Source organism: Gossypium arboreum, chromosome 4 (genome assembly GCF_025698485.1).
Source record: "Gossypium arboreum isolate Shixiya-1 chromosome 4, ASM2569848v2, whole genome shotgun sequence".
Lineage (NCBI taxonomy): Eukaryota > Viridiplantae > Streptophyta > Magnoliopsida > Malvales > Malvaceae > Gossypium > Gossypium arboreum.
The window spans coordinates 119,187,990-119,209,499 of record NC_069073.1 but is presented as its reverse complement, the minus strand read 5'-3'; the positions used below and the strand labels follow the sequence as shown (position 1 = coordinate 119,209,499).

The following is a 21,510-nucleotide window of genomic DNA, read 5'->3' as shown; positions in this document are numbered from 1 at the left end:
TATAAAATTAATATAAAGTAGATAAGTAAAATTTAGTATAAATTCATAAATTTATTAATTTTTAAAATAACACAACTTCATAAATAAGAATAATTAATAAATTATATTTCTAACTCAAACCAGTCCGTACAATGCTAAGACTGGCAACTTTTGGTTACATTGCTTAAAAGCTTTCGTATCCTTAATCTGCATAAAACAACGGAGGATGAGAAGACTATCAGATCCTGCTTGATGGCTTAATCCAATAACACGAGCCACGTTTAAAGTTTTTGCCACTTTTTCTAGTCCACCGTGTAAATTAAATATCTTAAAATCGTACTTGATGTCAAAAATTCTACAACCGAAGTAATAAGTCAAATGCCGCATGAAAGACTTGAGATCAGGCGGTAATGGATGTTGAGTCAAAATCTTCAACAAAAACCCGAAATCATAACCGCTGTGAAAAGTTACCCAAGTCAATGCACTGAAACCCAGCCCGGAAGTCAGAAACATCATGCCGAAATCTCTTGAATAAATGCCTTTTTCCTTATTCTTCGTAAAATTTATACCTTGCTGTCTAAGTAATTTAATAGACTCTTTATCATAATAATCTTTGCCAATATCAAAATCTTTAAAATTAAACTCCCATATATAACAAAAAGGAGTTTCGAAATCTGGCAAATTACCTTCAGAATCAGAGAGCGTTAAACCAAGTTGAATGATCTTCATAGCATCGACATTAACTTTCATGAACCTGTAATTGACTTCGGGATTTCCTAATTGAACGAATTTTTTGTCTGGTTTAAAAATTGTACCAGGAAATTCGGTATCCATAAAAACAAAAGAATAGTTGTGGAGCACACTTTGAATTAACATAAACTCGTATTCCAAATTGTCAGCAAATACTTCCCTAACAATCACTGGTTTGTTGACAAAAATCGACATTTTTTTTTCTTTTTCTTGACTTATGCTTGAAACTGAAACTATTGAACTCTATATCTAATTTGCGTGACCCTAATTCAATTCTAACTAATATATAAATATAAATTTCGTAATCCTAAATCAATTCTAACTAATATATATTTATAAAATATAATTTTCTTAATCCTAATTAAGTTATAAGATAGTGTATTAATATAAGGAGGGTACTGTCTTATATATAATTCCTTTATTTAATTTCTTTTTATTAAATTCGTTTTAGGAAAGGAAATATAAAATTAGGGTGGACTCTAATCTTATTTTTATGCTTTAAAGAAATAAAAGTAATATGTTGTCATGGGTAAGGTTTAGTGTTTAGATTTTATATTTTATGTTTTATAATAATAATAATAATAATAATAATAATAATAATAATAATAATAATAATAATAATATAAAAGGTGTAACAATTATATATTTTAAAAAATATAATTTAATATTAATTACACATTTAAAAATAATTATAATTTAATTCACAATTATTAATTAAAATAATTGTGTTAATTTTAAAACAAAGTTCTTATCTGAATAAAATTTTAAGCATAAAATATAGGAAAAAGTTGTAATAATTATAATTATAAGTTAAACCACAATTATTAGTTAAAAAGAAGTTGACGTAAACAAGAAGTTGCGGTAACTTTATTGAAGTAGAATAGAATTCTAATAATCTTAATTATCACTTAATTAATATTAGGGTTAATTATTTATTGTTTTGAATAATATTACTTTAAATTAATTATATAAAGTAAAACTATATTACATATTGAATATGTTAAAAATGCTTTAATTATGATTTAAAAATTTTCTATTATAATATTTGAATCGATAAGTTAATATATTTTAGTAATATTTAATAATTTAAATAAAAATGTTATTTTACGTTAATTATGCATGGGTCTAAGTACTCTATACAAATTTGGAATTTAGTCCATATGCTTTTATTCTCAAAAATTGAGTCATTCTATTTTCAAGTTTCGACATTTAGGTCTAATTATTAAACATTGCTAAATTTATTAGTGTGACATTTTGAAATAAAATAAATACTCATTTGGTAACAATGTAACTAAAAAAATGACATTGTTATGGACCTGAATTTAACAAAGTAATTTTAACAGATTAATAGTTAAACTTAAATTTTGAAATCTGAAAAGTTGAGGATTAAATTCCTAAAAATAAAAATATAGAGACTAAATTCTAAGTTGATAGCAAACCTTTTATTTCAGTTATGTATGACAGGTTTGTTAAATTTGTTGAATTTTTATATTTAGGATTAAATTGATAGAATGTGTAAATATTAAAGAGTTAAATTTATTATTAAATTAATGAAAAAATTGATATCAACTTTCCATCAATCTAACAATAATTAGTTTGAATAGTTTAATAATTAAATCTAAAAAAATGATAATTGAGTTGTCAAAATAAAACTATCTTATATTGAGAAAGGATTTTATGGAATAGGAATATCCCTTTCTAATAATAGAAAAAATATTAGGAATTAATTCCCAATAAATAAGAAATAATTGAGCGTGAAAACCAAATGAATAGAAAGGTTCATGTTCGGTTCGGAAGGGATCATGAAATTTTTGAAATAAAAAAAAATGAATGGAAAGATAATCTATTTTCATTATGTGATTTATTAGATAATAAAAAAGATAGGATCTCGAATAATATTCAAAATCTAGAAGAACCACGCGAAGGGCTATTGAACGGCTAGAAAAGGCCTGGGCTCGCTTACAGAAAGTAGAAATGGAGGCGGATCAGTTTCGAGTGAATGGATACTCCAAGAAAGAATGAAAATAATTGAATTTGATTAGTTCAACTTATAAGATTTTAGAACAATTAGAAAATTACAAAAATGAAACCATTTATTTTGAACATCAAAGAGCGATTAATCAAGTCCGACAACGAGTTTTCCAACAAGCTTTACAAGGAGCACATAAGTAATTTCATCCTGAATTTCAGGATTTTCATTTTCATTTGATTTTTTTCAAATACCGCGAGAAGAAATTTAGAACACTTGTGTTATTGATTCAATATTTCCCCATCTTATGTATTAGCCCAAAATCCATTAGCATATACATTTTTTATGACCTCTGATGTTATGTCGGGGCCAACGGTGAGTGGATCATCGAAAGCTATCACGCAGCCGAAGCCCGTCGAGGTGGTGGTGTTGGGACTGACTATGGGGACTGCACTAGGGTTGTTGCCGCTAATAGTGTCGTGTAAAAAGAAGTGGAGATAGGTTACTTTTTGTAGAGGTGGAACGTATGGTCCGCCATGGGAGTAATAATCTTGGTAACGAGCTACTGCCATGGCGGTGCTGAGAATCAAAATCCAGGCTAATATCATATTTTTCTCCATTGGTAATGGTCAATGGGATTTCACTACTGTGATTTTTGTATTATGGCAGCTAATCGATAGGTTCAATTTATCCTTTTTTAATTACTTTTTTCATTAAACTTAAAAAAGTTAAATATTTTGTTTAACAAATTACTACTTAAAAATTATGTCAGCGTCACAATTAATATGATAATTTACGTGTATTTTATCCTATAAAAAATAAATAAAATCTTTTTAAAATTTTAATGGTCAAATTAAATTCTTTTTAAAAGATTTAGAACTAAATTTAACTATAAAAAGATAAATTAATAAAATATATAAATATTAAACACTAAATTAATGATTATGCAATTTAATTATAGAGAAGGCAATCTCTGCCCCAGCTCTCACTCAATTGAAGGCATCCTCTGTGTAATTAAACTCTGGCACGTAATGACATTGTTATAGCAAAACTTAAGCAACTATCTAAGGGCCCCCTTCCCTAGGGTTAATTAAAATTCAGTAATACTAATGTATTTGTGCTATGTACAAATATAAAATTATAATCTTATGGGTGGACAAAATAAACGATAATACTAATGTATTTTATATAAAATTAATATAAAGTAGATAAATAAAATTTAGAATAAATTCATAAATCTATTAATTTTGAAAATAATATAGAGAAATAAGAATAATTAACAAATTATACTTCTAACTCAAACCAGTCCGTACAATGCTAAGGCTGACAACTTTTGGTTACATTGCTTAAAAGCTTTCGTATCCTTTATCTGCATAAAACAACGGAGGATGAGAAGACTATCAGATCCTGCTTGATGGCTTAATCCAATAACACGAGCCACGTTTAAAGTTTTTGCCACCTTTTCCAGTCCACCGTGTAAGTTAAAGAACTTGAAATTGTACTTGATGTCAAAAACTCTACAACCGAAGTAAAAAGTCAAATGTCGCATGAAAGACTTGAGATCAGGCGGTAATGGATGTTGAGTCAAAATCTTCAACAAAAACCCGAAATCATAACCGCTGTGAAAAGTTACCCAAGTCAATTCACTGAAACCTAACCCGGAAATCAAAAACATCATGCCAAAATCTCTCGAACAAATGCCTTTTTCCTTATTCTTCGTAAAATTTATACCTTGTTGCCTAAGTAATTTAATAGACTCTTTATCATAATAATCTTTTCCAATATCAAAATCTTTAAAATTAAACTCCCATATATAACAAAAAGGAGTTCCGAAATCTGGCAAATTACCTTCAGAATCAGAGAGCGTTAAACCAAGTTGAATGATCTTCATAGCATCGACATTAATTTTCATGAACCTGTAATTGACTTCGGGATTTCCTAATTGAACGAATTTTTTGTCAGGCTTAAAAATTGTACCAGGAAATTCAGTATCCATAGAAACAAAAGAATAGTTGTGGAGCACACTTCGAATTAACATAAACTCATATTCCAAATTGTCAGCAAATACTTCCCTAACAATCACTGGTTTGTTGACAAAAATCGACATTTTTTTTCTTGTTCTTGACTTATGCTTTAAACTGAAACTATTGAACTCTATATATAATTTTCGTGACCCTAATTCAATTCTAGCTAAGATATATATAAATATAAATTCCGTAATCCTAATTCAATTCTAACTAATATATATTTATAAAATATAATTTTCTTAATCCTAATTAAGTTATAAGATAGTGTATTAATATAAGGAGGGTACTGTCTTATATATACTTTCTTTATTTAATTTCTTTTTACTAAATTCGTTTTAGTAAAGGAAAAATAAAATTAGGGGTGGACTCTAATCTTATTTGTACGCTTTAAAGAAATAAAAGTACTATGTTTTCATGGGTAAGGTTTAGTGTTTAGATTTTTAAGTTTATGTTTTATCAATAATAATAATAATAATAATAATAATAATAATAATAATAATAATAATATAAAGGTGTCACAATTATATATTTTAAAAATATAATTTAATACAAATTGTGTTAATTACACATTTAAAAATAATTATAATTTAATTTACAATTATTAATTAAAATAATTGTGTTAATTTTAAAAAAGTTGTTATCTAAATAAAATTTTAAGTTGTAATAATTATAATTATAAGTTAAATAACAATTATTAGTTAAAAAGAAGTTGACATAAACAAAAAGGTATGCTAATTTTATTGAAGTAGAATAGAATTTTAATAATCTTAATTATCACTTAATTAATATTAGAGTTAATTAGGTTATTGTTTTGAATAATGTTACTTTAAATTTAGTGAAACTATGTTACATATTGAATATATTAAAAATGTTTTAATTATGATTTGAAAAATTTCTATTATAATATTTGAATTGATAAGTTAATATATTTTAGTTATATTTAATGATTTGAAATTTAGGTCAAATTATCAAACATTGTTAAATTTATTGGTGTGGCATTTTGAAATAAAGAAATACTCATTTAGTAACAATGTGACTAAAAAGATGGAGCTGAATTTAATAAAATAATTTTAACAGTATTAACAGTTGAACTTGAATTTTGAATTATGAAAAGTTCAAGAACGAAATTCTAAGTTGACAGCAAAGCTTTTATTTTGGTTGTGTATGACAGGTTTGTTAAATTTTTTATATTTAGGATTAAATTAATAGAATGGGTAAATATTAAAGAGTTAAAATTATTATTAAATTAATGAAAAACAGATATCAACTTTCGGTCAATCTAACAACAATTAATTTTGAATATTTTAATAATTAAATCTAAATAAAATTAATAATTAAGTTGTCAAAATAAAATTCACACTTACTTTTATAGTTTACTCTAGAAAAGAATTGTCTGGAATAGGAATATCTCGTTAGAAATTTCATTCTGAATTTATGAATTTTCATTTAGATTTATTTATTTTAAAGATGAAAATATTAAAATTCAACGTGAAAACATTGGAGAAGAAATATAGATGACGTGGTGTTATAAATATTTTCCCACGTTATGTATAAGCCCAAAATAAAGCCCAAAATCCATTTTTTTAGCTTTACATTTGTTCATAGCCGTCGCAACCAAACATTCAGGGTTTGATAGTGGTTTGCATTCAACAATGGCAGAAGAAGCAATACTAGGTTACCTAGCGACGTCTGAAGAAATCCCAGATTCAGGCCAATTCGCATCCCAACACGGTTTCCAACACAACGATGTCGTCAATGTCATCAAGAGCCTCCATGGTTTCCGCTACATCGATGCTCAAGACATTAAAAGGGAGAGTTGGGTCCTCACTGATGAAGGCAAGAAGTATGCCGCCGATGGCTCCCCTGAAGTTCAACTCTTCTTAGCCGTCCCTCAAGAAGGCTCTATTTCTAAAGACGAATTACAGGTCAGTGTTACTGGACGTTTTCTTTTTTTCTTTTTGGTTTGGATCCATAATTTGTAAGCTATTTTCTAACATGCAAACTGTTTTCATTGTTGCAGAAAAAGTTAGAGCCTTCGGTTTTCAAAATTGGTTGCTCACAAGCTGGGAAAAACAAATGGGTCGACATGGGAAAACAAGTTTCGAGAAAAGTAAAATAGTATTTATGGTTTATGTTTTATGGATTCTCATGTTTTTATGTGAATTTTCTGTTATTTACCCGTTCAGATTTGGTTTTTTTTTTTTTTTTTTACTAGGTTCAACATGTGGAAGATAAGGTCAAGGATTTGCTTATTAGAATACAAAAGGGAGATGTATGTCACCACATTAATTTACATATGGAATCAATGTGGATGGGTTTAATTTTGTTTGTTCAATTAAGTGATTAAAATCGAATTTTTCTTACGCCAGGCACTCGGCAAAGATGACATTAATTCACTTAAAGCTAGGAAGCTTATTGTTGCACAGTGATCATCGAGTCCCTTGCCTCTAATTTTTTATCGCATTTTTCTTTCAGTGTATGTGTATTTTGTTCACATTGTTTATGCTCTACCAATTACATCTTGTTTTAGGACATGGAAAGGTTATTCAGTGAAAAAAGGGCCTAACTATGCCCCTACAAGAAAGAAAGTTGCTACTGATCTGACTCGAGAGAATCTACAGAGGTATTTTGTTAACCATCGTGCTTTGCTCCAGAGGGATTTTATTGGACCGATATTTATATCTGGTTACTTTCTTTTAGGGGTGACTGGAAGGAACAAGAGTTCAAAGAGTATAACTTCAATGCTAAAGGACCACCTGCTGAAGCTGGCCATCTTCATCCATTACTCAAGGCAAGTATAGGACACTATATTTATCAACTTCATTTAGCTTATGGCAAATATGTAACTGTTAAATATATGTATTGTTTTTATGAACATCGTAATTATATAATCATTTGCAACTATGTAATCGTTAAAGGTTTATATTTCCTAGCTTCCATAAGAATGGATAGAACAAAACTTGTCATGGGAGACTATAATTTTTGCGAGGATATATAAACTGGGCCTCCCATTTTGGTCTGAGAATGACATTATGATTATTCTTCAAGGTACCTATACTTAAATGTGTGAACATCATCTATTATGCACAATATGATGCAAATGATTCTCTTCGGAAGTTCTTTCACTCTGCCTTTTGCTTGATTGAGGCTGTAACTTTTGATTGCTTAGGCATCCGCTTGTCTATATGGAATTAACATTTTTAAACCTTATTTTATATTCAGGTGAAACAACAATTAAAGAACATATTTCTTCAGTTGGGGTGAGTTTTGAGCTTTATTATGTAACACTTATATGTGCATTCAGATACTTGTTTTATATTTAATATTACATGGTGATGTCGGTGCTATGAGAACCATTGATGGACATCAATTTGTAGTGCATATGGAACACTCACTGGCTTGCCTTGATGTTTTTAATTTTCTATGACATTATTATGCTTGTTTCTTTAATATAAAGTTCACTTGACAGTTGTCATTTCTCTGCAAGTTTGAAATGATTATATTTGCAGCGATTAGTTTGTCAACTTTAACTTTGATATATGTTTCCATTTTGTGTTGACTGCAGTTTTGAGGAGATGCCAACAAATAATTTTGTCGAAAGCAGGTAGTTGACATGGCCGGCTCTTACTTTTTCATTCTCGTGTTTCTCTGATAGTTGATTTTAAGTGGAGCTTCTTTGAGAAAGCAACATATACTTGGAAGGAACCTTAAATCCTACATTCATGGTCTCATTAATTCTTTCTTTCATGTTTGGCTGGAATAAATTTGTTTCTAAAGTTGGTTTCCTATATCTGTTTCCACTTGTAGCTTCTGGAACTTTGATGCATTGTTCCAGCCACAACAACACCCTGCACGTGATTCACATGATACATTCTTTCTGGAAGGTATGTTTCGATTGACGGAATGTCTTATAACATGCCTTTACTACTATCTGTTTTGTTACTTATTTGGAGAATTCATTCGCAGTTCCATCTACTACAAGGGAACTGCCTGAAGATTATGTGAAGTTGGTGAAGCGTGTTCATGAATCTGGTGGTTATGGCTCCAGGGGGTATGCCATTTTCCTTTTTTCCTGTTACTATTGCTTCCATATTTCACAACAATGAAATTGGTTAATTTGTTTATTTGTTTTTCCAAAAGATACATGTATGACTGGAAAAGAGAAGAAGCAAACAAAAACCTATTGCGTACTCACACAACTGCTGTCTCTACTCGAATGCTTTATGCTCTTGCAAAGGTTTGATTGTCTTCAATCTCCTCACTTATCTCTGGGGTTAGAAACCTCCTTCAACTCGCTGCTTTTTCTAAATTCAAAAGCCTTCTTTTCTTAAGTATTTGTCATTATCTTTTGAACGAGCATCATACTACCATTGTAATTACCTGCACTGCACCGTGATGCTTATTGCGCGAACAATCCATCAATGATCAGAATCTGTGTTGCATGTAAAACTTGACTATATATTTTATGCTGTCATAATAGTTAGTAGTTGTTGTTGATGTTGGTGGTATCATTTTTAATCAATACCTATGAAAGTTAATACTCATTTGCTTTATGATTTCATCTTCAGCAACCTTTTACCCCCAAAAGATATTTCTCTATAGATCGTGTGTTCAGAAATGAATCTGTGGACAGAACTCATCTTGCAGAGTTCCATCAGATTGAAGGTATTTATAAGCTGCATGCATATCAACTAGTTGGTGATTATGTTACCTGGATCCAAGCTGGGACCAATATCTATTGTACTAATAGCCGATTAATGTTTTCATTTGGAATGCATATAATGATTCACTGACCATCTGAAAATTCTCTCTTTTGGTTTAGGCTTGGTATGTGACAAGGGGCTTACTCTTGGTGATTTGATTGGTGTCCTGAATGACTTCTTCTCACGACTAGGTAACAATCATCAATCATCATCTTTGATCGGTTTAGTCTTTTACAGTTCAATATATGGAAGCTTGTAGTGTTCCCGGATAAGGTTTGTCCCATAACAGTTGGTTTATCTCTTTTTCAGGAATGTCCAAGTTGCGCTTCAAGCCTGCTTACAACCCATATACTGAACCTAGCATGGAGATATTCAGGTGATAACCAACACTTTTCTCTTAATTTTATTGCCTATTCGGTAAATGTTAGACTTGATGGATCATTTTTGTTGTTATCAGTTACCATGAAGGCTTGAAGAAATGGGTGGAAATCGGAAATTCGGGCATGTTCAGACCTGAAATGTTGCTTCCAATGGGATTCCCTGAGGATGTTCGTGTTATTGCTTGGGGCCTGTCTCTCGAAAGGTAATATTAGTCTTTCTCTGAAGAAGGTTCTGAATGGTTTAACATTTTCCTGAACCAAAATTTGAACCGTCTTGATATTTCTTTCTTGTTTGCATGACATATAGACCAACTATGATACTCTACGGAGTCGATAACATCCGGGATCTATTCGGACATAAGGTATGCTGGCATATTTTCTTCATTCTACATTCTGGTTGTTTTCAGACGGAATATGCTTAATAAGCACGGTTGTTATTACAGGTGGATCTTAGCCTCATGAAACGAAACCCCATCTGTCGTCTCGGAATTGATTAGATTATTGTTATGTGGGATAATTCCCTTATCATTCCATTCTTCTCTTTTGGTAATTGAACCAAGGATACACCATCAATTCACATTGCACATGGTAGTTTTATAGCATCATATACAACGGAGCAATGGTTGTATTTAAACATTTTTGGTTACTTTGCTTTCAGTTTTTCTGCTTTGGAAGTGACTGATCATAAGTTTGCACATTTTGTATTTTATGTTTTTAAAAAACATGTCCATGATTTGGTCTAAATTTAGGCATTTACTGTACCATTTTGTTAAAGATATATGTTAATTGAAGCTGTTTTGAGATAAAAGCACCCAATCCATTATTCCTACTTGCATTGGATATTTAATTGTCTGTTTTCTATTCTATGGCATGGTGTCTTAAAAATGGATCAAGATGATGCATCTTTTAAACAACGTCGTGTTTGTTTTTTTTCCCCAAAAAATTTGATAACATAAATTATTAATTTTTGTAAAAAAAATTCAACATAATTATAATATTTGTATTTAAGTGAATTCCTATATTGGCTTCCAAACCTGGATTGTGTCATTGTTTAGGTTTTTTCTTCAACAGCCTAAACTGCAATTTCTTTTTTAAAAGCTCAAATTTATATATAGAAAGTTGTAAAAAAATTATGAAGACTACAAATTATATAAAAATTATAGGAAATTTATAAATAATTACAAATAAATAAAATAATTCTTAAAACTTATAAAAATATAAAAAATAAAAAGCATTAAATCTTTTCAAATGGGGAGGATATACTTTCATAACTTAAATGGTTTACATCTTTTGTAATTTTTATGTGATTAATATTTTAACAATCTATTTATTAAATTTATTAATATATTTATATTTGTCATGTAAAATTTTGAATCGATCCGTATTCTTATCATACTAAAAATTTTAATTTATACAAAATTTGACATGCACAATTTATATGAATGAAAATGATATATGACAATTAAATTATTAAAATATTAATTGTATAAAAATTATGGAAGAATTGATATAAGTGGATCCCTTCCGTTTTAAATTATTTGTTTGGAATTAAAAAATTGAGAATTTATTTTGAAATTATTTTTTCAAATATCAAAACATATAAAATTACTTTTACAAAAGTGTTTAGAAATAAAAAAAAATGGAGATACATTTGGTCTTGTTAATTCTACATGTGCATCTTTTACTATTTTTAAACAACATTTTACATTTTTATAAATTTTATATGTTTTATTTTATAAATTTATACAATTTTATATTTGTTAAAAAGAATTATATATATTTAGAAAAGCAGGTGATAATAATGTAATGTTCTCTTAACGAACATGTAATTACCTCTTAATAATTTTAAAAATAAATTATTTAACGAAATTCAAAAAATTTAAAGCTTATTAACTCACGTGATAGACATCATATATTAAACAAACCCAAAATTATACTGCCAATAATTTTAGATCTTCATTTTTATATTATATCTTTAAAATAATATATTGAACGCCTATAGCAACAAGTGGTTCCATGGTCTAGTGGTCAGGACATTGGACTCTGAATCCAGTAACCCGAGTTCAAATCTCGGTGGAACCTTAACTTGTTTTCTGATTTTATAGTTATTTTCTTGTTCTTTGCGTTTTCCCAACTTTGTGACTTTCTAAACTCCTTGTTATTTGATCTACTAAATTATTGAGACTTAATTTGTGCTTACTTCTTTGTTCTTTAGTATCAATGCGTCTTCTGTTTGAATTACAATTGCTCAGGTTTAGCTTAAGATAACTGTCATGTCCATTATAATAATTAAATTTATAATTGTTTAATTAATTCTAATAATTTTAGCATTTAACATTCATCAAGTCAACCTTAAAACCTAAATTAAACATTAAAAATTAATATATTTATTTTTGGTACCAAAATATAGAACTTTTATTAAATATAAGTACTAGATCGAACAAAAAAAAAACACAAATGTTATACTAAAAAGAAGTGTCAAAGTCAAATATAAAATAATATATTAATATTTTTAATTACTCTAAATTCAACTATCGATATAATAGACTAAACTTGTTTAAATAACTTTTTAAAAATAATTATAAATAATTTTATACTTCATAAAATAAAAACATTATATTAATGCTTTTGTATTAAATAATGACAGTATTTTTTTTAAATATTTTTTATTAGTTGAATTATCTATATGTTTTGGGAAATTCTTAGCTACAATATCAATTTGAACAGATAATACAGTTAAAATGTACTATAAATATCTGTATTCTTTACAAATTTAGAATTTATTTTTGTACTTTTATTTACAAGATTTTAGTACTACTTTTCAAATTTCAAATTCCAGTTTCAACTGTTAGTCTTGATAAAATCATTTTGTTAAATTCAGGTTTATTATGAGTTTCTTTTAGTTACATAACTACCAAGTGAATATATTTTTATCAATTTAATTTACTGAAAAAATTTAATTGTATTAACACTAGAAACTAAAATTAAAATCTAAAAATAAAAAGACTAAATACTAAATTATTGATTCTTTTATCAACCCAAGGATGGATTGATTTTATTACTTGAATTTTAACTCAAAACATAATTATTTATATATGGTCTTATTAGAATAGTTATTATTATCTGCGCAAAAACCAAATAAGTTTGGGCCGGATTCTATTGAGCTCCCAGGAGTAGTTCGCAAACCGAGTTTGCTTTCCTGCGAAGTTGCACGTGTCAAGTCTAGAGTAGGATACATATTTGTATACATGATATCTACCTAGTATATCATATTAATGAACAGTACCCCATATCATATAAATATATAAACACCACAGTCTTAGAGAGACAGGAAAAAATACTCAACAATCTAATTATATACACTCTCATTTTTATGATTTTGTGTTTGCATGCTTAATTTGTAAAACCTTATATTATCAAAGTTCAAACTAAGAAATAGTGGAGAAAATAAGAGGAAAAAGAAAATTAAACCCAAATTTTCTATTTGAATTTCAACATTTACCATACCAAAAATGAAAGAAAGAAAATTATGGTATTGAAAAATAGATAATTTTCATTACAATTCATGAAGATAATAATAATAGAAGGAAGAAAAAAATAAAAAAAAAAAATAAAAAGGAGAAATGGGGTCTCATAGCATTTAAAAGTTAGGCCACCAGTCTTGGACTTCAATGCAACTTCGAAAGACAAAACTCCTAAGCCTGTAAAACACAAGTAAGAAAATTTAATAGAATATATATCAACTCAAAAATAATATATAAAACAAGCATAATATTCTATAAAAAAAGGAAACTAATGGTTGAGATGATTCGATCTTCGTCGGTTTATTCTTTACCAGTTTTATAATATTCGTACTTGAGAATTAAATTAGGTAATATCTGAATGTTAAGGACTAAATTTATTATTATACTAATTTTAAAAGTTGTCATGTTATTTTTTCGTTAACACTTAACAATTAATGATTAAAAAAATTAAATAGTTGGATAATTATTTTATAATTTTTCATAATTAAATATATATCTCTAAATACAACACAAATAATTAAAAAATAATTATTGTAGGTAGACTTGTTCATGGGCTGTGTTTTATCAAAATTTCAGACTCATTTGTTATGTCCAGGCTCGGCCTGCGTAAATTAATTTTTTTATATTATTTATATATATAAAAATTAAAATATAATACATTAAAAATATTAAAAATATTAAAATAAATGTTTCCCATCAAATTTAAAATATATATTTATATTTAAATAACGCTAAAATAGGTGTAACTTAATAAATAAATGCCTCTATAATAGTAATAAAATTAACAATAAAACAAGAATTATTTAATATCTAAATAATAATAACAAAATAGTGAAAAATAAAAATAAAATAGCAGCAAAAGAAAAGCAAGAAAATAACAAATTTCTAAAAAAATATTTTTACTATTTCGAATCGGGTTAAGCCGAATTTTTAAACAAATCTTACTTTTTTATCCAAGCATATTTTTCATACCTATAATTTTTACCAAAAATCTCTCAATTTTCCGACCAACCAACCGATGATGGGCAGTTCTAATTGTAGGGTAAGGAAGTGGCTTTTCACAAACTGAAATATCAGATGGAGGAGATGATATTTTGAAGCACTTAATCACTTGTCATATCTTTTTTGACTTTTTCTAAGACCTTAATTTTGGCGTTTTGCGTTAATCATCAATTGATTTATGTTTGGTTATAACGTACTCCAAGTCCTTCTACTTCTCTTGCACTTACAATTTAGTCTTATTTTTTCATTTTCAATTATAAACATTATTAAAATTATTCTATTAAATTAGTTGTTACATAGTTATCAAGTGAATATATTTTTTACTTCAAAATATCATATCAACAAATTTAAAAAAATAATTTTGATTGGACGTGAATTTTAAATTCAAAAAATAAAGAGACTAAATTTCAAATGTATAAAAGATACAGGGCTTAGAGTAGAATTTATCCTTTATATTTTCATAACTTTAGAGCCATAAAAATTGAACAGATAATCCAGTTGAAAACCATGCAAACTGGTAGTAAATTTACCATCCCCATTACCTTTTCTTTTTTCCTTCTCGATCACCGGCCATTGCCGCCGCCGCCACTCGACTTATATTTGGGAATCGGAATCCGACCTGACTCGATATGTTCGAGATCTTGGATGAGGATTTCGTAATGTCTCTTAACTTCTTCAGCAGTTTTACTACCACCAACAGCCTTGGCAACATTTTGCCAACGATCTGGTGTATCTTTATCGAACTGTGCCAATGCTTTTTCGAACAGTTTGTTCTGTTTTGGGGTCCATGTTGAACCTGAATCTTTGGAACGTAAAGAGCTTGAAGCCATTACCAGATTCAAATGTAAGAAGAAAAAACAAAACAAGATGAAGCAAAGATGTGTTTTTGTTTGGGGTGCTTGAGAGACAGCCATGGATGCTGTATTTATAAGCAGTGGGGTTTGAGCTTGAGCCACTTGGGGGGAATCTATATGACTCGTCTTCATTAAAAACCACATCTGTAAGAGAGGAGCTGTTTCTTTGAGACAAGCAAATTAAGTTAATTAAACTACAAAAAAAGGACAGCCAAAAACTGGGTTTTTGGATGTTTAATCCTGTAATAATAAGTTAGAACTTGGAAGATTGAGATAAATCTTTAAAGAAAACATATGAAATTGGTTAAAATTTGGATAATATTAGACAAACAAAACTTGATAAAACTAGATTCTTATTGGATGATTTTATCACCCAATGGAATAGCATGCAAGTTTAACCTGTCTGTAAGGCACTCCGTGATTTTTTATTTATTATAAAATTTTGAGGGGTTAAAATTAAAAAAAAAATTGTATTAAAGTCCGGGCGAGCTAAGTAACTAATCATTTGTATTCTGTAGGCCCGTTAAAGGGTAAATGCTAACCACAAATTTTAAAATTACTTTTAAACATAAAGATGAGGTGAATTTTCTAACTTTTAAATAGGCCAAAATTACAACCTTTCCATTTAAATTGGACTATTTATGTTTAAAAATCACTTAAATAATTATTAAACTATTTAGAAAGATAAGGTCATTGCTTGTCTTTTTTGGTTACGTTCTTGATCTAGAGTTGAGTCAGATTGAATCTCAAAAAAAGTGAAACTCTTCTATTATTGTTTTTTTTTTTAAATTGGCATCCAACTTTTTGTCAGTCAATCCAACAAACGTTAATTAGATTATTTTTCTATGTTAATTTTCGGTTTTTATCATCGGTGTAGGTCATTTTATATTGAGAAATACGACATAACATATATAACAATAGTAATTACATGTTATTATTTATTATTATACAAGATTAGTTTAGATTAAAGTGATCTAATTTGGTTAAAATTTATTGAGCTTTAGTTATTAGATAATTTATGAGTCAAATATGTCTGGGTACATTAATAACTAATTTCTAATTGATGGTGGGTTAGATTAAAAATTAGTGTTAATACACAAAAGTTAATTACATGTTCGTAACTTTTCTAATATCCAATCTTTAGAAAGGAGAGAGCCACATTCTCTGTGTTACTTGTATACAAATTTGGACAATCAAAACTACAAGATCAAAGATTCCAAGAAATTAATGGGTTCAGATACAATTCTGCCATTTAATTTTGTTCTTTAATGATTTGATATGATAAATCTTGGCTAATAAAATTTTATATCAGATCTTGTGTTACGATACTAACATCTTAAACATGTTACTTGAATTTAAAGGTTAAATACGAATATAACATTACATTACGCTAATTTTTAATAATAAGAATAGACGAATCTTTTACCAGAAATGATAAGTTTACCTTTATACTAATTTTACCATTTTATCATCATATTTGAGGATACATGAAGGTGGAACCCTTTGATGAATGACAGCAGTGGGAGTGAAATTAAAAAGAAAATCCTATCTGGACACTGAACATACAGACAAGAAAAGTGACAGAGCATTTTGATTTGTTTTCAGATCATTGGTATTTGAGCTTCTCTCAAACAGTGTTCCAAAAAGCAACCTGAAACCCTACTCTACTCATCTTTTTTTCATCAATTTATCATTTCTATTATTTTTTTCTTATTTTATTTTCATTGGATCAGTCAACTGGAGCTGCTAGTTTTCTAGTTGGATAAGAGGATGAATTCTGTGTCAGTTGATTGGTTAGTCAAGGTGGCAAACTTTTTTTTTCTTCTAAATTGTAAATATTAAAATTCAAACTTTAAATTTATTTAATATGTTATAATAAACGTGGATAATAACGGTAGAACGATAGCAAAGTAATAAGAAAATATAAATTTTACGTGAAAAACCTTTTTAGAAAAAATTTTAAACAGAGAAAGAGAAATTCACTTATGTTAAAAAATAAATGATACAAGAAGAGTTTTGGCTATATCTATTTAAGGGTTTGAAAATCCCTGTTCTAATTAAAATTAAATAGAAGAAGAATAGTTCTATACGGATTCAACTTATGCTGAATGGTTGACCCTCGACCCTTCGCCCCCATATATTCCTTTATTTTGTCACTATATTTATTTATTTAATAAGTGACGAGATTCGGGTCACACAAACTCTAACATGATATTCATTTTTAGAAAAAGAAAAAGAAACAATGCATAAATTAGCTAAGGTTTTCGGTACATTACCTTTTGTTCAATGAGTTTCGTAACAGGAAAATTGATTTTGGATAAAAGTATTTTGAAGGTTATTGTATTAGGTCTTAGATTACATTTTATCCTATTTATTCAGAGAAAATTAGCCTTTATATGTTAGATTAATAAGTAAATTGATTATTTCTAATAAAAATTCATTTATTTTTTGCTGATGAAATAACCAGACATGTATACCTCATGCTGACGTATAGAGACCGGTCTTTAACATTACAAAATGGATAAAATTTTTAATAGAAAGACCGGTTTTATCTTTGGTCTAACACATATAGATTAATTTTTCTATTTTTGGTAGAAAAAATAAACTCCAATCTGACTCTTATTATAAGAACCTCCATATATACTTTTACCATTGATTCTCTTGTTGATATTTTTTTCTAAATATAATAAATTAAAATATTATTTACTAATATCACATCATTAAAATTATTTATCAAAATATAAATTTTATTATTAATAATTCGAGTTTCCATGAAAGAATAAAAAAAAAAGGTAAAAGGAATACACTTATCCTTATGATTTTAGGAATATCTATCTATCTTTCAAGTTGGAAGAAAATATCATAAAACCCTTGAAATCTATTTATTAAATAAATTTAAAAATAAAAATAATTATATTCTTGTTTTATTTATTTATGCATTTTATTTTATTTATATTTTAATTATAAAATAATATTAAATAAATTTATTTCTTTTTCAAAAATAAAATTATGATTTTGATGTTAAATTTGATCATTGATGTGGACATATGCTGAAAAAAGACATTGGAAATGTTGTTCATTTTGGACCATAAAATGATTATTGGGTCATTGTCTTGAGAATCAAAGGACAAAGATATACTGGTCCGAACCAGTAAATTACTGATTATATGATAGTGATTTTTCAGAAATAAAAAATCCCAATTATTAATTTCCAGCCCAATCTGATCTTTCCTACTGTTTCTATGATTTGACTTTTGAGTTTATAATGAATTTGGTAATTAAATTTATTTTGGCACGTAAAGTTAGTAATTAAATTTATTTTAATTTTGAATTTAGATTAAGTTAAGATTTAACGGCATGATCAACGTTTTTGAAATATGATTGAATTAATTGTTCAGATCGATTAGATTAAAAATTGGCTGGTATATTAGTTCAGATGAAATAATTAAACAGATTGAATCAGAAACTACTTAAAATTGATAAAAATAAAAAGTTATAAGTTGAATAGGTTGAACTAGTTTAATAATTTTTTATTTCTTAAATTTTTTTATGAATTTTTAATTAATTATTTAATTATTGTGGGTCTAGCAGAAGAGCCGATTAAACTTGATGAATTGAAATTAGTGGTTTGATCAATTCGATTTATTAGAACAATTGTAACACGACATCACCTGGAAAATTATATAATTTTTTTTTTTAATTTTCAAGTGATGATATGGTATAATATCAACGTACCACATCATCAAATTTTTATATTTTTTAAGTTTAGAGGCCTAAACTTGAATCTAGTTGTTAAATTCAAATACCATAATGAATAAAAAAAATTCAAGTATTAAAATAGATCTAATTAAGCAAGTTAGTTGTTTCGAGTTTTGTAAATAAAAAGATAAAGTTAAGAGATATTACATTGTATAAAAATTCGATGTGGCTCGATTTTAGATATAGTGAAGAAGCAATAAAAATTTATGAGAAAAGTGAAAAGGAATTCTTAGAGGACCATATGCTCATACCCAATGTATGGATACTTGCAAAAATTAAAAACAAACATTAGAGCAACACCTTTTCTCTTACAATTTATGATCCTGCCCTAACAAGATGGAAGGAACCATGATAAAAGTCTCTCAAAATATAATACCAGTTTTTGTAATTAAAAAGTTAAAACAATTACATATTCTTACTTTTATGTTTTAAAAGTTGTATATTGATTTTTTACTATCATATATACATAGGAAGTTGATAATGATTTGTGTTGAGGCAATTACGGGTAGTGGTTATTGCGTTTGACATTGCGACGAACAAAATAATTTGTCATATTTGAAGTTCAAATATTTCGTAAGAAAAGTTTTGGGTTGTGAATCTTGCTATTATAGTTCATATATGAAGAACAATACATTTAAAGCAACATATCTTAAAAATTAAATTGGATTGGATCAAGCAAGTGGATCCTTTGAAATAAGGAAATCGAATCGTGATTGCATTGAAGAATGATATGTAAATATCTTCTGAATATCTTAGACTTTATTAATATATTGTGTATATTATTTTAGTTGCGGTTTAAGAGGGGAATTGATTGTAATTGATCTAATATGCAAGTCTCGAAACCTTATATATTTGAGGAGACTTGTATAGATCTAGTATGTTAGAGAATTAGCGTTGACACTTATCCGTTGATGAATCTGTTTTTGTGAGCTTTAATAGAGTAAACAAGTGTGTTACTTGGTTTATAGTTGAAGTTTCTAAAAAAAACTTTTAGGTGAAAGAACTAAATAGTACAAAAATGAGGTTGCTACATTAGAATGCATTAGGACTTAAATCAGTTGTTACATAAGATTGAAAGTTAGTAAGTAAATTATCTCAATGAAATAAACTTCGTAGGCGTGAAGAAACCGAACTACGAATGGTGCTTTTTTTTCTGTGTTCTTATTGCAATGCCACTTCCAACGAGCACTACCTGCTTTTAAGCCTAAAATATTATCCTTAAACTGAAGTGAGAGCATATTTTAAGCCTAAAAGTTCATAGGCTTTTGTGAGAGTGGGTGTGTGTGAATAATAGGCGTCTACGTAGAAGAATGAATTATGGTGGCTTTGGTTTGAGTGTACCAAGCTCTTTTTTATCTTTTTCAAGTCCCCACTTGGCCCACAAAACGGTGACGGTTCAAACAGCTCAAAAGCTCCAACCACTGGCATCTGGTCCATGCAATCAACTAGAATGCATAATCACGACAAGAAATAAAGAATACCCAAACATGAACACGAATCTATTTCGAGCAAGAGGGAGATTTTTCTTTGAAACAGAAGAAAAAGTGCTTTGGGTTTGAGAGGATAAGCAAAAAAACGTACGAGTATTGGGTACCAACCAATGGGAATCGTGGAGAAGTGAATGAACTTTTTTTTTTCTTTTATTACACAACTTGACAACTTGACTTGGTTTGATGTTTTTTTAATCATTTGGAACAAGATCAAAGTCCCCTCAAACTATAGCCACATATATATATACACATACATATTATGTAAATAATCTCGAATGTTTGAATCTTTCAAAAATAGCTTAAACAAGAGTTTAGAGGTTTGATTCTCTAATTATTATTCACCAGTATGATATTTATGAATGAGTTTTACGAATTTGAATATTGATAATTAGTGTACAAAAAATTAATGAATAAAAAAGTGATGGAAGATTAAGCAAGTGGGTTGGTGTAAGCCACCACAAGAGTGAGTGAAACTCAATATTAATGGAGCTCAAGAATCGAATGACTAGTTGCAGATACGTGGTGAGAATGGGAAGTGACTAATTGGCTATAATAGGAGCATAGGTATGTGTGTGATTTTTTTTTTTGCAATGTTTTCTTTTACCTATAATCTCATCTCAACTCTTAAATCGAAAGAGAAACACTTAACTCACGTTCTCCTCAAAAGTATCAACTGAACAAAAACTCATCAAGAAAATTGTTGAGTCATCAATAATAGACTTAAAATCACTTAGGAGATGGGATTGGGGAAATTACCAGTCGACAATAATAATAGTGTAGTAGTGAAGTTGGTTAAGAATCATGATGCAAAAAACAAAGGACTTACCATAGTAAAACTCATCAAGGACCTATGCAAGCAACAATTTGGCTACTTTCTTTTGAGAAATATTTTTGTTCATCGCTAATTGAATAAAAACTCTTTACAAGCGAATTTAGGATGATGTCAAGTTTCATTTTTATTATTATTTCATTATTCTCTAAAAACAAATAACATCATCATAGGTCAACTACTCCACAAACAACGTACGATATAATAATTCTCTATCCTGTTACAAGTTTTACTTTGTTGATGT

At 28.1% G+C, this 21,510-nt stretch overlaps 4 protein-coding genes and 1 non-coding gene across 5 annotated transcripts; 2 read left to right on the top strand and 3 right to left on the bottom strand.

The window, feature by feature from the left end:
- Nucleotides 1-114: 114 nt before the first annotated feature.
- LOC108458955 (probable CCR4-associated factor 1 homolog 11) lies at nucleotides 115-924 on the bottom strand. The gene has a single exon (XM_017758342.1). The coding sequence runs from the start codon at nucleotides 922-924 to the stop codon at nucleotides 115-117; it is 810 nt and encodes a 269-aa protein (XP_017613831.1).
- Nucleotides 925-3,995: 3,071 nt separating this feature from the next.
- On the bottom strand, nucleotides 3,996-4,805 carry LOC108458954 (probable CCR4-associated factor 1 homolog 11). The gene has a single exon (XM_017758341.1). The coding sequence runs from the start codon at nucleotides 4,803-4,805 to the stop codon at nucleotides 3,996-3,998; it is 810 nt and encodes a 269-aa protein (XP_017613830.1).
- Nucleotides 4,806-6,294: 1,489 nt separating this feature from the next.
- On the top strand, nucleotides 6,295-10,616 carry LOC108457781 (phenylalanine--tRNA ligase alpha subunit, cytoplasmic). The gene is made up of 17 exons (XM_017756918.2): nucleotides 6,295-6,650; nucleotides 6,746-6,835; nucleotides 6,941-6,997; nucleotides 7,095-7,150; nucleotides 7,256-7,348; nucleotides 7,426-7,516; nucleotides 7,948-7,985; nucleotides 8,291-8,329; nucleotides 8,533-8,609; nucleotides 8,692-8,776; nucleotides 8,866-8,962; nucleotides 9,294-9,390; nucleotides 9,548-9,619; nucleotides 9,738-9,804; nucleotides 9,886-10,011; nucleotides 10,116-10,170; nucleotides 10,252-10,616. Exons 1-17 carry the CDS (start codon nucleotides 6,378-6,380, stop codon nucleotides 10,303-10,305), a joined length of 1,467 nt encoding a protein of 488 aa, XP_017612407.1. The 5' UTR covers nucleotides 6,295-6,377; the 3' UTR covers nucleotides 10,306-10,616.
- A 1,202-nt stretch (nucleotides 10,617-11,818) lies between these two features.
- Nucleotides 11,819-11,890, top strand: TRNAQ-CUG (transfer RNA glutamine (anticodon CUG)). Its single transcript has one exon. It is a non-coding gene; the product is annotated as a tRNA-Gln (tRNA).
- A 1,431-nt stretch (nucleotides 11,891-13,321) lies between these two features.
- Nucleotides 13,322-15,284, bottom strand: LOC108459748 (protein RADIALIS-like 3). Its single transcript, XM_017759154.2, has 2 exons — nucleotides 14,877-15,284; nucleotides 13,322-13,509 (listed from the first exon to the last, which is right to left on the bottom strand). The coding sequence occupies exon 1, from the start codon at nucleotides 15,246-15,248 to the stop codon at nucleotides 14,898-14,900; it is 351 nt and encodes a 116-aa protein (XP_017614643.2). The 5' UTR covers nucleotides 15,249-15,284; the 3' UTR covers nucleotides 13,322-13,509; nucleotides 14,877-14,897.
- Nucleotides 15,285-21,510: the final 6,226 nt, after the last annotated feature.